We start from the raw sequence: 15,391 nt of genomic DNA, 5'->3' as shown, positions 1-15,391 counted from the left end.
GCGGTTTCGAACGAGGTGTATCAAGTAGAGCAAAGATTAAATTTGTTATTATTTGTTATCGTTATTATTTCTTTTGTGTGGCGCATTTCCTTTGTTACTCGTAGTTAGACAACAACTTTTGGTGATTTTTTTTTAAATAAATTTTGTATGCATTTAATCCAACTGTGTAAACGCAGTACATTTTTTTTTATGCAATCAACAGCGGGACTTCGCGCAAAGTGAGCTCTTCCGTTTTACCATTTGAAAACTGATAGCTGTCACAATCAGCTGATATGATATGACAACTTACAAAACAACGTAACACGCTTGTCACGCATGAGAGCGCACATAAATGAAGGAAGCTGGAGCGTAAAAGAAAATACGACATCAGCGCTCGATTACATGAATGATATGTCACATTGATTCGGTGCGAATGTCAATCTAGCTTAGTATGTTTTATGAGCGTGTGAAATGATGATAAGTAAGATGAAAAAAATGCGTTTCGTTTATGGGTTGCTTAAGACTTTACATTGTTCAAGGAAGAAAAAATGAATATTCTGCCATCCTACGCATAGTAATCTAATTTTTGCCCACTTCCCCCCTATCATTTACCGCACCACAAATATCTAGTACCATTGGTCATTGTCCACCTAGTTTTACGCATCAATTTACAGCCTGTGGGGGCAATGCACTGCTATGCGGTTTACGCACTCGAAAACTTACAAGCAAGCAAGCAAGTGTCAAAGAACCGTCGGATAAAAATAAATAATTAGTGAATCCACAAAAGCGTATACGTTTCAGTAAGGTGGAAGTACTACAAATGTTATGTACTAAATGTGAATGTCAAGCACATGCATTGAACTGTGTAGATACCTGATTCTGCAATGGTAAATACATATTATGCTAATGCTGGTGTATGAACTATTCCTCAGCGGCCGTGACAGTGGTGAAAAATACAAATAAGGAAAGAAAAACGCGAACACAGAGCGTTGCAAACTTGAATCTTCTTGAGTGGTGGTAATGTAATAAAAAGTTGTCACGAAAAAATGTGACACTTGGGATGCAACGTAAGGGCACCTTTGCTGGGTCTCGGGATATCATTGTGCCTCTTAGAGACGATTGTTCTCACAAGTAAAGGAGAACGCCAGACCAAAGGTTAAAAGAAGAAACGTACGGGCGAACAAGCAAAAGGTCTGAGGCAAGATTTGGGGAACCAATTTAATCCCGGCAATATTTGATAAAGCTCTCTAAACACCATAACTACAAACAACGCAGTGAAACATTGATGATGTGATAGCCAGGTTCAGAGTCTCGCATAATGATTCCCGTACAAATGGTACGCAGATCGAAGAATGAGTTTAGATCTAAGCGGGTTAATTTCTTTGATGTCCTGAAGGATCGAACATTTTTAAGAACACATAGTAACAACTAGGTAAGAGCAACCCGTCGAACCAATCGTTTTAACATTTTAATACTAATACAATATCGCTGAATCTAGCAAAACAAAACGCGCCTCGCCGTAAAATTAGACGCTCGTACACTTAATTTAAACCTAAAAACGTAATGACGATTTAAATTGGAACACCCTGTGTGTGAAAGATATTGATTAATTTCTTATGAGGGATCTGTGATTTAGATATGTACATATGAACTAGGGTGTTCGATTATTCGCATTTTTTCGAAAACCGAGTTTCGAGTTATTCGAGAAATTGCATTTTGAAAAGAAAACAGTTCCCTATTTTCAAATTCAGAAAACCCCTGATAAACTACATGAAGACAAAATTAAGTCTATTCACTGATTTTGACAAAGTTTAGTAAGCTGCTACAACACTGAAAACAGTGAACAGATTTGCGTTCGGGTTTCCTTTTATATTTTAATAAATTATCTACCGTGGGAAATTTTTCAGTATTCAGATAAAAAATTAATAAAAATATTTTAATCTTAATCCTAAGAACATTTTTGGGCATGCAGTTTTATAGCCCAAACAATTTTAGTTAGTCAAATGAATGTTTGAGTCAAGTCACTGCACAGCTAATTGCCAGATAGACCATCCACCTTAGCGGTTCGGTTGGGCTTTAATGGATAGGAAAGGTGCGAAGGAAGTCAGTGACCTTCTACAGTAAACACGCGTCAGTGAAGCCAAACAAAAGTTGACAACTACGCTTTGTTAAATATACCTCACATTCACAATCGTCTTCTTTAGAATTTTTCCACGTTTTATATGTATTTCTATTTACTTTTTTTATCAAGAGGGTGATTGATTGCAATTTCTTGTCGAAATTGCTTTAGTAGAGAGAATAGACAACAAGCATTGCAGTTTTAAACAAGCAATTTCTAACTGTAAACAGACATACATAAAGAGATAAGTACATATCGTCGTCTAAAGTACAAAACCGCGTAACTGACATTTGTGCCAAAAATGATATTTGTTCACCGGAAGCTGTTGACATCAAGCTTTAGCCATTCCTACCAAAATAACTATATATAAAGCTAGTCTGAAATGCGATTACTTTATAAAAGAAATAACCGTTTTGAAATAAGATAGTTTTCACGCTTTATTTACTATAAAATTTGGGCAGCCTCACATACGAGGTTTTGCATTACCTTGATACGCGGTTTTGTGCTTTAAACGAGATTATGCATGTGTATACATGTATGCATTTGTTTAAAATGTTCGTGGAACAATAATCTCATACATTTTGCACTAAGTATTTCTCCACCATTCTAGTGAAATCCACGTGTATCTGTACGTATATTAGTGTGGTCCAAAAATATACAAGAAAGTCAAACTTTTCGGAATATTTTTGCTGCCACCCCCAGAATTGGGTATAGAAAATCGAAAATAAGAATACCAGTATTTTTTTTTATGTTGGAATCGGTTAATATTTAACTGTGCTGCCGGTGCTCTGAAGTTTTTCATGTCCATACATATTTTATATGAAAAAAAATTTTTTTCGCAGAATAAATCCTAAAAAAGTAAATATTTTTTCGAAAAAAAGGTATTTCCCTTCAGAAATCTCTCAACAATGGAATTATGAGGTTTTCTTATATATGTATTTTTCAGTTCTTAAAAGAAAAAAATTTTGGACCACCCTTATGTATACGCATAGCATATATTTAACAACAGGTCTATGCGAGCCGGTAAATTTCGTTTAATTAAAATCTACTGATTATTCGATTAATCATTGTTCACTGGAAATGTAAGGTTATCAGTAAATTTCTTTTTACTTAACTGATTTGCAAAATAACGTTTCATTTCGAGATAATGCTATTAGCGATTGACGGTGAAATGCTATTAGGGGACTGCCTTAACTCCGAACATACATACATATGTATGTATATAGAGATTGGTCCTGAGAAAACATTGAATTTCGAGATATTGCGAATAAAATCCTGCATTTCATAATTGATCCCGAACGAAAATTACTGAAATTAATCCAATACATAAATATGCATAAAACTATTAAAAAAAAAAATGTGAACGAGTTACGAGATTTCTAGCAAAGCAGAAATTAGTCTAAGCAATAAAATAAATGTTTAACTTAGCTCCGAAATTTCGGGTTCAATCCGATACGAATTTTTTTAATTCGTTAAGAATCTCTCACTATTTTGTTGGCAAATTATTTTCAAAGGAATAAGCAAAGCAAGTGAATAAGTTGTTGGAGTGTAAACCCGGGATTCCCATCCCAAATGTGCTGTCACATGTGAAAAAAAACGCCACCTGGTTTATGGCGTAGTTTAAATAAAAGTGATTCTACATAATTACATATTTATATAGATACAATTAATAAGAAAAGCCGTTAATTAGCTGAAAAACAATTAAGTATCATTAATCGATTGTGTAAATTGTAGATATGACATTTTTACTGATTGTGAGCACAAAATGTTAATCATGGGAATACTTACAGTGACTCAAACAAATGACCACGTGTTAATTTTCTTCAAATATTCGTAATGTTTTTGGAGCGATTTTTTTTTGTTATTTTTATACAAAAATGTCGTCTAAGCTTTAACAGAACCGTGTAAATCACAGTTTAAAACTTTATACAAAATTTACGAAAATTCAACAAATTTTCATCAAAACTTCAACTTTATATCCTGAATTTTTAGAAAATTTTTGGGTATGCATTTATATAGCCCATACAATTTAAGTCTAATGAAGTGCAATTTTCCATCGGCTAAAAAATCGGGTTAATTTGTGAGAATATTTGTTTGAGCCCACTTTTTCGGGTTTTTTAATATAACAAGCGCAATTTAAAAAAACTTGTATATATATATGTAAATTAGTAAAAATTAAGGGGAAAAAAATACAACAAAAAAAATGCTAAATATCACAAAAAAATCAAAGCAAAATAATCTGTACGTCTGAACAATAACGGATGGCATAAACCTCGGCCAAGAAGATGAAGGAAAGAATATTTCGCATGTGAATATGTATGAACCTGTTGTACTAAAAAATACTAATGTTGGATTTCCACCAGGCATTAAATGGCAAAATTGACAAATGACAAAGTCGAGTATTTAAAAATAATGGTGTCATTATATTAAAAAATATTTTCAGTAAGTTCATTCCCACATGGCATTTTTTAAATGGCATACATTTTTTGCCATTTCAATGCCTAGTGGAAATTCGGCATAAGTTTTATTGTACTAATGTTTTTTTGAAGTAAATGAAATGTGACCCAACTTTTGGTTTTTTTGCTTTGATCAAATAGGCAGGCAAAAAAATTGTCTGTACCTGGGAATTACATACTTCAATATATACTTGCTGAATAAAGCTTATTATGTGAGTCATTGTAGTATGGCACAGGAGTTTAACAAAATCTACACAATTCCACACTTCAAGCGTTCCCCATAAAATCCCCAATAGATTTCGGAAACAATTTCGAAGTGTTTTTTTTAACGATATTTGTTTGATTTTTTACTATTGTAAACGGAATTACCAAATCTTTCCTCCATTGCTGCCCGCATTGTCAACATTAAGTGCCAATTAAACGGGTCAAAAAAGAAAGAGGCCGTGGAAAAATGTCCCCGTTCATTATCTTTATATTAATTAAAACACCCATTTCTTTTGCTTTATTTGACATATTCAGGATTTTTTTTGGCGTGCATACATAAGTCAGCATTTTATATAAATATACATATGTATGTACATATGTATATGCTGCTTTCTTGTGAAAGAAAAAACATGTTAAGTGAAGAACGACTATTGCACGTAAACATGCGGAAAATATTCAGTGTGAACTGAGTTAATTTTATGAGGTCGAAAATATATACGAAGACATTAATAAAGGTTTTAATTTTGTAGGATCTCTTGTTTATTTTTACAGATGCATAACGCTACATCCCGAATACGTCCCCCTGAACCGCACTTATAGTTTTCTTGTGCAATAATCCGAGCTATTTTGTACTATAAGCAAAAGTGAAACATACCTTTCAGCGCAAAACTCATGCATTTGAAATTTTTTTTAAGATTCGTTTTATTACTAAAGTTTTCGCATTTTTTTTTTGTCATATGAATAATATTGTGTACTGTAAATTTTGTATACTTTNCCAGCGCAAAACTCATGCATTTGAAATTTTTTTTAAGATTCGTTTTATTACTAAAGTTTTCGCATTTTTTTTGTCATATGAATAATATTGTGTACTGTAAATTTTGTATACTTTAAAAATATGCGTGTAACTTCTTTCTTCATTTTTTTTGTGTGTTTTATTTAATACATAAGTTTGTATGTAGTTGGTAAATGTAGTAGTCGCTATGAAAAATAATCCTATGTTAGTTAAATCTAATTTTGTTTTCTAGTTTTGTTTTGAACAAATCAAACACTTAATCTAGCACAATGGGAAAGCATTTTTTTTGCGATAGGAGGAAGTTAAATTAATTTACAAAAATGGTGCAAGTAGTGCTTAGCATCAGTGGAATTAACCCTGCGTAACAACAATTATCGTATTGCCCGACATACTGCCATCCATGCAACCTGACCCATCTAAACTGCCGCCAGCCGAGCCCCCTGCACCATCGCTGCCTCCGCCGCCATCTATTGTAATCGTGCCACCATGCACCCCCGATTGCACGTGCGAGTGCAACACATCCACGTCGTCAAAATGTATGTTACACTCGCCACATTTGAACCTCGGCTGATCTGCGTTAGCGTGCTTGTTGTCGCTGTGCGTTCGCAGTGTTTGTGGCATAGAGAATGTTTTGCGACAATTGTCCACGGCACAGGCGTAAGAGCGCAGTTGATGTGTCTGCCGATGGCGATAGAGTATCGCTTTTGATTTGAAGCTTTTGAGACAGATATTGCAGGTCGGCGTGCGCGCCGCTGACTGATGGGTCTTCATGTGCATCTTAAGCATACCTGGTCCTTTGAAACTCTTGTAACAGATCTCACATTGCGGCTGCTTCTTACAGTTTGCGCGTATCCAATTCGAATGTTGATGCATATGATTATGCAACGCCTTGAATTGTTTGAATTCATGGCGACACAAATTGCACACATGACGGCCGGAACCGAGTACACTGGTTTGCTGACTTATAAATTCGGCTATTAATTTGGGATCGATCTCGACATCGTCCGCGGACCCCGAAGTCGCTATAGAGGAGGCCGTAGCAACAAGCTGGCGCGAATTTGCCACCGCTTTGGAATTTGCTTTACGCTGACGCTTGGATGTAGGTGTTTGACTGCCTACAGAGGCACCACTGCCAGCGCCACCATCTCCACCGCTTCCTACACTACTCACTGTATGATTGAAATCGACGACAGTGTGCATGTCAGGACCACAAGCTGCTTGCATGACTTCTTTCACATCCGTTTCAACAAGCTCATCGTCTGGTACCTCCATAACGGTGTACTGCAGCGGATCACCGTTTTCGCCAACCAATTGCTGCTGACTGCCATCTTCGTCACTTATAAATTCGTTACCATCCGCCTCCATCACATGCATCACGTCAGCGCCGTCATCCTCGAGCATCTCCTCCTCTTCCATGTGTATCTCTTCGATGATGTCATCTTCATCATGCAACTGCATATGATGCTGCTGACTAGCATCACCATCGCAGTCGCTTAACTGTTGATAATGCTGTGTGTGATGTTGCTGATGATGCGAATGTCCTGCATTCGAGGTGGTCACAGTTATATCTTCAAGGTACTCGAGTTCTTGTGTTTCACCTTGTGACAAATCATCTTCGTCCACGATATTATGATGTCCGCTAAGCAACTGCTGATGGGTTAGCTGATCATCCTCTACAACTATGGTCTCACAGATTTGTTCATCCTCTTCCTCGAGATCGCCTTCGTCTGCTTCGATAAGGTGATGATCGTCGGGCGTGATTAAAGTGTCATCATCGACAATAGTCGTAGTGCCATCTTCGGCTGTGGTAACCATTACGCTGCCACCATTTGTTGTGGCAATAGTGCGTTGTGGCATAACTTGCACCAATTGCAATGTTTGCTGACCATTTGGCTGCTGTATCAGCTGTAACGTCTGCCCGCTGGTCGTTTGTATAAGCTGCGGCGTAAATTGGGGCTGTGTCGTCACAGTGCTGGTGGGTGGATTTGTCTGCACGGCCGAACCGTTCGCAGTGCTAATAATCTGTGCAATCTGTGGCGGTCCGGCGTGGGTGACAATCTGCGCGGTGGTAATTATTTGTCCGTTTGGTAGCACAATTTGCTGTGGCAAGGCGGTTGTGGAAATTAGCTGCTGTGGTTGTGGCTGCGTTTGTAATGTTGCTTGCAGATGTTGTGTTGCTGGTTGCGCTTGTGTGCGCGAAGGTGTAGCATTTGGCACCATTGTTTGTAATGACACTTGTTCGAGAGTTTGTTGATGCTGTTGTTGCTGCATAGGTTGCGGCAATAAATGCGGTTTCTTTGATTGACGCTGTGTTTTGCGTGACGCGCTAGTGGTCTTACGTTTGGCAGGTTGCTGTTGTTGCAACGGCAAATGCTGTACTTGCTGCATCTGTTGTGGTTGTTGATTTTGCTGCTGCTGCTGCTGCTGCTGCTGTTGTTGCAAAATGAGCTGTTGTTGTTGTTGCTGTTGTAACTGCATATGATTATGTTGTGTCTGCAACTGAAATTGAGCTTGTGGCTGTATCAACTGTAGTTTGGGTGGTTTCTGTGACAAAATTTTCGTCTGCGCTGACTGGTCGATCTTTACTTCATTCGGTTCTTCTATAACCACACGCACCGTTAAGCTTTTGATATACTCCCTCAACTCCTTGTCGCTGCGTTCAACCTGCTTTTTGAATGCATGACAACGTGATACAGCATGGACGCATTGAATGCAAATTTTATCCGGCCAACCTTCGGTATTTTCAATGTTAACTGTGGCACATTCCATTAACATCTCGGCGATCTTTTCGCTAAATAATGGACGCATGTCCTTACGCTCTGCTATACACACGCGACAGATCTTGTCCAGCTCAAGCACCTTTTTTCGTTCCATTGTGATTTGTGCGTACTAATGTGCGCGAGCTGATAAGGCTTGGCAAGTGTTTAGGTGCGGAGGCTGGAATAAACAAAGATTACACACTTATTAATTTTCTACATACCGAAAGTGGAAAATGCAACGATCAAGGTGATAGTGGCAAAAAGCTTATCAGGAATAAATTTCAAATCTGTTCTGTTGATAGGTAAAGTTTCTGGACGATACATTTTGTTGTTAATTGAATCGGCGAGTTCGACAAGTGTAAAAGTNTTTATCAGGAATAAATTTCAGAATCTGTTCTGTTGATAGGTAAAGTTTCTGGGCGATACATTTTGTTGTTAATTGAATCGGCGAGTTCGACAAGTGTAAAAGTCCAAACTCAACAAACAAACTGTAATTTGTAATTGCAAGTTTAACGCAAGGAATAATAATAGGCAGAAGCTTTCTAGCTGTTTGAAAAAACTATAATTTAATTGCATTTGTGTATACAAATAAAAACCTGCATATGCATGTATGAATGCACATAAATAACAGCAAATTTTGCTTATCAGCCAACAAATTAAATGAGTGTGAAAATGTAATCAGTAGTAGTTAAAAATCACCACCGAAGTAAACATATTGAAGTTATCAACATGTTGCAGGGCATTAGCAACATTTGTTGCAAAAACTAAACAGATCGTTTGTTTTAAAATCCAGTTTACATTTGGCTCGTTACCAATGGAAGAATTATTTTAAAATTATTTAATTGCATTGATTTGCAACATTTCTCACAGATTTTTTAAACCAAGCAAATGCAACTCTAATCTAGTCCAACAACTACTTTTTACTTTTCGTACTTGAAAACGTATACAAAAACAAAAGAGATAAAACCCAATACATTTTGAACACAAACAAAAATATTCCTCCGCTCAGGCCATGAGCAGGCACGCATTACAGTACTGCAAACGCATATTAAGCTAGCCTCGCGACAACTGTGCTGGTCGCTACAAACACGTTAGAAAGAGTTGGCAACAATATTCGCCAATTAAATAGCGGTACGTGGGAATGAGATGAAAAATACGCTGCAAAACAACAACGCTGGCATCTTTTCTGACACAAGCAAAAAAAAATCTACCAATTTAGCTATTTTTATAATCAATGCACTATCACTAAATTGGACGACACCAGCATAATTGACTAAATTGGATAATTGTTTCACATTTTCACAACGCACCCACTCAATTGCTAGCACCTTTTATTGCATTTTCCAGTGGTATATTTAGTAAATGCCATAAGCAATTAACTTACCTGCTGCACTCGTTGGACACTTATTGAGCAATACTCCGAATTTTTTTCTTGTCGAATTCACCCAAATATGTACACGATTTCACGTCACCAATGGCTTTTGCATGGAACGACGACGACTTTTACTTGCCACCCGTACTTGCCCTTCCCTAAATTTCTTCAAAACTTAGTAGACACACTTTCCATGCCGTTAACAAGTTCATAAATATTGCAATCACAAACAATTAATGCATTATAAACCGTTACAAAAACATTACCACAACAAGAAAACGAAATAACTAGATTTTTCTTGTTGAAATTTTATTACAATACGGCTTGAATTTCCTTTTTGACCAGTGCGTACGTCCTTTTGTCTTCTTCTGTCGTCGGCAAATCACAATGGCCGCCGTTAGCCGTTGCTGTGTAGTGCGATGAATTCGTTTCGTTTCGTTCGTGTGTTGCGTGCTTCGTGCAAGAAAGACGATTCGATAGTCGTTGATATTTCGGTTGTGACAGTGGTTGTTGCTACGCTAGTTTTTGCTTTTCTTGCATACTTCACTCACAACTGAAATGGGTATACAATGCTGTTGATTTCTTAATGTGGGACAGGGATGGTAGACAAATTATTTATTTTTAATTTGACAGCGGCAAAAGTCAGTTACTTTGTTGACATGCTTCTCNTCACAACTGAAATGGGTATACAATGCTGTTGATTTCTTAATGTGGGACAGGGATGGTAGACAAATTATTTCTTTTTAATTTGACAGCGGCAAAAGTCAGTTACTTTGTTGACATGCTTCTCCACGTAAGTTGGCGTTGCCAGATGAGACTACTTGCAAATAAACATGACAAATGAATTCCATGTCCTTAAATCTTTTGTGGTTTAGCTTGCTTAAAGCAATATTTGAAATAGAAAATCTAAAAAAATAATATATTGGCTCGATCGATTATAATTTTATTCTATTTCAAAATGTTTCAATTCATTTTTTTTTTCAATAAAAGCACATTATTTCAAGAACAATCGTTTGGTTTGAAGAACTGAAAAAGATATTACAGAACTTATAAAATTAACAACTACTTGTACGGAAACGTGGTAATCCNGTCATCAAGCCTAATATTTTAAAAATTAACAACTACTTGTACGGAAACGTGGTAATCCTTAACTTGATATTTATCAATAAATATACGATTTTTTTTTTTTTAGGAAAGTAAATCGGAATGAGTAGGCTTGCATAAAGTTAGAATTTACCTATTGTAAGCCTAATGTAAGCTTAAGCTTAAATAATGGGTAGGCTCAGAGGGCGCAGGAGTTGGGAGCAACCGTTGCCAAAAAAAAAAAAATCAGTTACAACGCTGCAACGGTAAAGTATAGTAGCTTGTTTGTTGGCAACCCTTATAAAAATAAAATGGAGATGGCCGGACACTTTCGGGACAGATCTAAAAAGCGTCGAACGCATTTCAACAACTGGGAACATTGGCAAGTAACTAAGATTAAAAATAGGTTTATAAGTACAGGTTTGAGGTTAGGGCACGTCGGGTAATTATGGCCTATTTTGCAGCACCGTAAGAATGACCTGTTTGGTCTATGTGGGAATGGGCAGTTGGGCTTGGCATGCCTTTACTGCGAACCATTGTTGCGCAACACGCTTAAGCGGCACCGGCGTTTTATAATTATCTTCAGTTCGTCGATACTCCGTGAATTCATCAGTAAATGTGGGTTTAACACAGCTGTCAATTCCATCTATAATAAAGTCAACCCACTCCACCCGCGATATTTGCCTGCTTAGCGGTAGCCTGTCCTTCTACTTCCACCGCCGCTGCGATAGCATTATGTAAATTTCTTGCCTCGGCTAGTAAAGCCTTCTTCAAAGAACCGTAACTCAACGCGTGGACAACAACTCTCTCGCTGTTCAGTAAGAGAAAACCGAAGTTCTAAAAGTTTAAAACTATCGTCTGCCTTGGTTAAACCCATTTAATTTCATGCCTTGAATTGGCTTTCGACAACACGTGGTTTTCGCTTTGATTTTTTTGTTATAAATTCTTTATACAAATCATATATTTTTAAAACTAAACCATGTTTCCTATCCAAAAATTGAATATTAAGAAATTTACAGTCTTTACCCTCTTATTCGGTTTTGTTTACTTTTACTTAAGAGATGTCATCGCGGGATATGTTCCGAATAGTAACCGTTAGTTCGAAGTTGGTATATAAAAGGAAGGCGGCATGGCACTGCTGAACTTTCTAGCTTAAGGAACAAAACTAAGGAATTCAATGACATGATTCTCTTTAGCCTCCCACTCCACGCCTCCTGTTGTTGTTCTAACAGCATACAGTTCCCCAAAGTTTTTGGGGAATGTTGCTGGAGTGACAGTCCTTGCCAGATATAAATCTGGGTCGTTCCGGTTACGTAGACCCGACTGTTGTGGGGAACAACTCCAGGGCTCCTCAAGCAAGCTTTTTGAAAATAGCTCAAAAAATTGTTGATTTTGCTTACAAAAGCCATAAATATTTAAAGTGAAATAAATAGGAATTTTTTACGCCGACCAAATATTACCCTCATCGGTCCAACTCAGACTACGCGGACCACAGTATTTTTGGGCAGAACACCGTTCCGCATTGGGGGCCTTCGGCCGCGCTAGGAATTGTGCATAGGATGGCGTCGAGGTGATATCTTAGGATTTTTGCGCAGATTCTGTCATGGATTCCTTGGTCTTTGCTCTTTCTAGCTCGTAACGCAATTTCTTTTTATATGGCGCTTGGTACATTATATATTTCTCCCCTTTACAGGAGATTGTAAAATGTTTGTTGTGCAAGAAAGTTTATTGTACTGTATAAATTGGTCATCTTGAGCGTTATTTTAACAATCCAGCGATACGAACTCAAAGGATTTTGGGAAATGAAAGAAGTGTTCAAGGATAATCGTAACAATATTATGCCAAGAGAAATGTTTAAAGAAAAAACAATCACTCACCTTTATTGAAGATGGCAACACCAAGAATCATGAAACCACTTCACAGTCGGCAATCCATATTTGGGTGCAACTCTGTGCAAGACGGAGACTTTGCAATGGACAAATACAAAAAACAACCGCTGCAATGCTGTTGTTGTTATTGTCCACTCTTTTCACGTATTTTATTTCGCAGCTTTTTCCTTCACTCACACGCGCGGCGGGAAACACTTCCAATTTTATGCAAATTGATTTTCTGCACTGACGCTCAAATGAACTTGTCACACACAACCCTGTCCTGCTATCGCCCCACAATTAAAACCAACCTTTTCCCCCAACTAGCCAACAAAACCCACTGCCTTCTTTCTTTCAATGCCAAACACCAATTTCTATTGTCANCGTATTTTATTTCGCAGCTTTTTCCTTCACTCACGCGCGGCGGGAAACACTTCCAATTTTATGCAAATTGATTTTCTGCACTGACGCTCAAATGAACTTGTCACACACAACCCTGTCCTGCTATCGCCCCACAATTAAAACCAAGCAATACCTTTTCCCCCAACTAGCCAACCAAACCCACTGCCTTCTTTCTTTCAATGCCAAACACCAATTTCTATTGTCATCTATTTTATGGGAGCAATATTTCGCGATAGCAGCTTAGCAGTTTGATGTTAAACACTTCTTGCTTATGAATTGGAGAAAAGTGACTTTTTGTCACATACGTAAATTAAGCAAAACTTGAGTTTAATGTTTTTTCGCAAGCGAACCGAGAGAGAATTTCAACGACACACCGAAAGCTGAAGGAATCCGATACGAAACTGAATTTCTGTATGCGAAGAGTAGTGCAGAATGGTGCTTTAATAGAAAAACTGGTGTTGCAAAAGGGGGTAAATTAGAATGTGTCGCGTGNGAATTAAGCAAAACTTGAGTTTAATGTTTTTTCGCAAGCGAACCGAGAGAGAATTTCAACGACACACTGAAAGCTGAAGGAATCCGATACGAAACTGAATTTCTGTATGCGAAGAGTAGTGCAGAATGGTGTTTCAATAGAAAAACTGGTGTTGCAAAAGGGGGTAAATTAGAATGTGTCGCGTGTGATGGCTGGCGTGTGATTCTAGTTAGATTTGCAGCAACAACGATAGTAGCGGAATTTCAGAATATCTTCCTATCATGTCGTCGTGCGAAAGAGAATGTGTGCGCAAAGTTTTGTTGTAAGTTGAGCAACAGGATCTGCCGTTGACAAACGGGGATGTATGCGAGATGTGTGTGAGTGAGATAGTATTTAAATAGGCAAAGGATTTTTCTTCAATTTTGCTGCTTTTGTNTTTCCTTTCATGTCGTCGTGCGAAAGAGAATGTGTGCGCAAAGCATGATTCAATGAATCATGTGCGCAAAGTTTTGTTGTAAGTTGAGCAACAGGACCTGCAGTTGACAAACGGGGATGTATGCGAGATGTGTGTGAGTGAGATAGTATTTAAATAGGCAAAGGATTTTTCTTCAATTCTGTTGCTTTTGTTTTGGATGGTAAGTGGCGTTACCAGACGTAAGAGAACGTGAAAACAATTTTTACAGTGGAACCAAAGTGATAATGCCAAAATGTAATTATCGAAGCAGTTTCCAGAATTTCACATGTCAGCGTTGTTTGCAACTAAATATTCCGTCATTTTACGATAAAGACATGTATGCTTATATCGTTGATAGTAGCNCTTCCTATCATGTCGTCGTGCGAAAGAGAATGTGTGCGCAAAGTTTTGTTGTAAGTTGAGCAACAGGATCTGCCGTTGACAAACGGGGATGTATGCGAGATGTGTGTGAGTGAGATAGTATTTAAATAGGCAAAGGATTTTTCTTCAATTTTGCTGCTTTTGTTTTGGGTGGTAAGTGGCGTTACCAGACGTAAGAGAACGTGAAAACAATTTTTACAGTGGAACCAGTGATAATGCCAAAATGTAATTATCGAAGCAGTTTCCAGAATTTCACATGTCAGCGTTGTTTGCAACTAAATGTTCCGTCATTTTACGATAAAGACATGTATGCTTATATCGTTGATAGTAGCGATTATGGAGATAGGCATCAAAAGCAGAAATAATTATGTTTATCCAAAAAATATCGATAAAAGTAATATACACTATAGTGCAAAACTGAGTCCATTGGTGATGTTTGTTAAATATTTGCAAGGATTCTAATTATTATTATTTTTTTTTATAAAAACATGGTTCATGCTTTAACCAAAACCATAAAAACCAAACTTTCAATTATACATACATGGCTTAGAAAAATTCAAAAAAATTTCATCAAAATTTTGAATTTTCTAATCTGAACTTTTAGCAAATTTTTGGGTATGCAGCTTTATAGCCTGTTAAATTTTAGTACAATTAAGTGCCAGTTTTAAGCGGCTGAAAAATCCCGTTGATTTTTAATATATTTTTTGCTGACTATAGGTTTTAATAATTACACTATGCGACAATCAAAATCGGGATGGGATGAAACCAACGGGAAATGTNGCCTGTTAAATTTTAGTACAATTAAGTGCCAGTTTTCAGCGGCTGAAAAATCCCGTTGATTTTTAATATATTTTTTGCTGACTGTATAGGTTTTAATAATTACACTATGCCACAGTCAAAATCGGGATGGGATGAAACCAACGGGAAATGTTATATCGGTCAAAAACAAGTTATACGTGGCCCGGCGTTTCGCTGGGTCACGTCTAGGAATCGAGATATATCGATTTGAAGTTAGTAACTATCATATAGGGGAAATTGTCACCTTTGGT

General features: G+C 37.3%; 2 protein-coding genes across 2 annotated transcripts in view; both read right to left on the bottom strand.

The window, feature by feature from the left end:
* Positions 1-5,579: 5,579 nt before the first annotated feature.
* On the bottom strand, positions 5,580-10,214 carry LOC108362451 (uncharacterized). The gene is made up of 2 exons (XM_017615430.1): positions 9,695-10,214; positions 5,580-8,488 (listed from the first exon to the last, which is right to left on the bottom strand). Exon 2 carries the CDS (start codon positions 8,423-8,425, stop codon positions 5,903-5,905), a length of 2,523 nt encoding a protein of 840 aa, XP_017470919.1. The 5' UTR covers positions 8,426-8,488; positions 9,695-10,214; the 3' UTR covers positions 5,580-5,902.
* Positions 10,215-12,343: 2,129 nt separating this feature from the next.
* LOC108362455 (uncharacterized) overlaps positions 12,344-15,391 on the bottom strand; it is a 15,817-nt gene continuing 12,769 nt past the window's right edge. Inside the window, exon 5 of the mRNA XM_017615435.1 lies at positions 12,344-12,450. Coding sequence (XP_017470924.1) covers positions 12,344-12,450 — 107 coding nt within the window. The remainder of the gene's footprint in view (positions 12,451-15,391) is intronic.

The sequence above is a fragment of the Rhagoletis zephyria genome, unplaced genomic scaffold (genome assembly GCF_001687245.7).
Source record: "Rhagoletis zephyria isolate East Lansing unplaced genomic scaffold, Rhagoletis_zephyria_1.1 Rzeph_scaffold_01016, whole genome shotgun sequence".
Taxonomy (NCBI): Eukaryota; Metazoa; Arthropoda; class Insecta; order Diptera; family Tephritidae; genus Rhagoletis; species Rhagoletis zephyria.
This window is presented reverse-complemented; position numbering and strand designations above follow the sequence as displayed.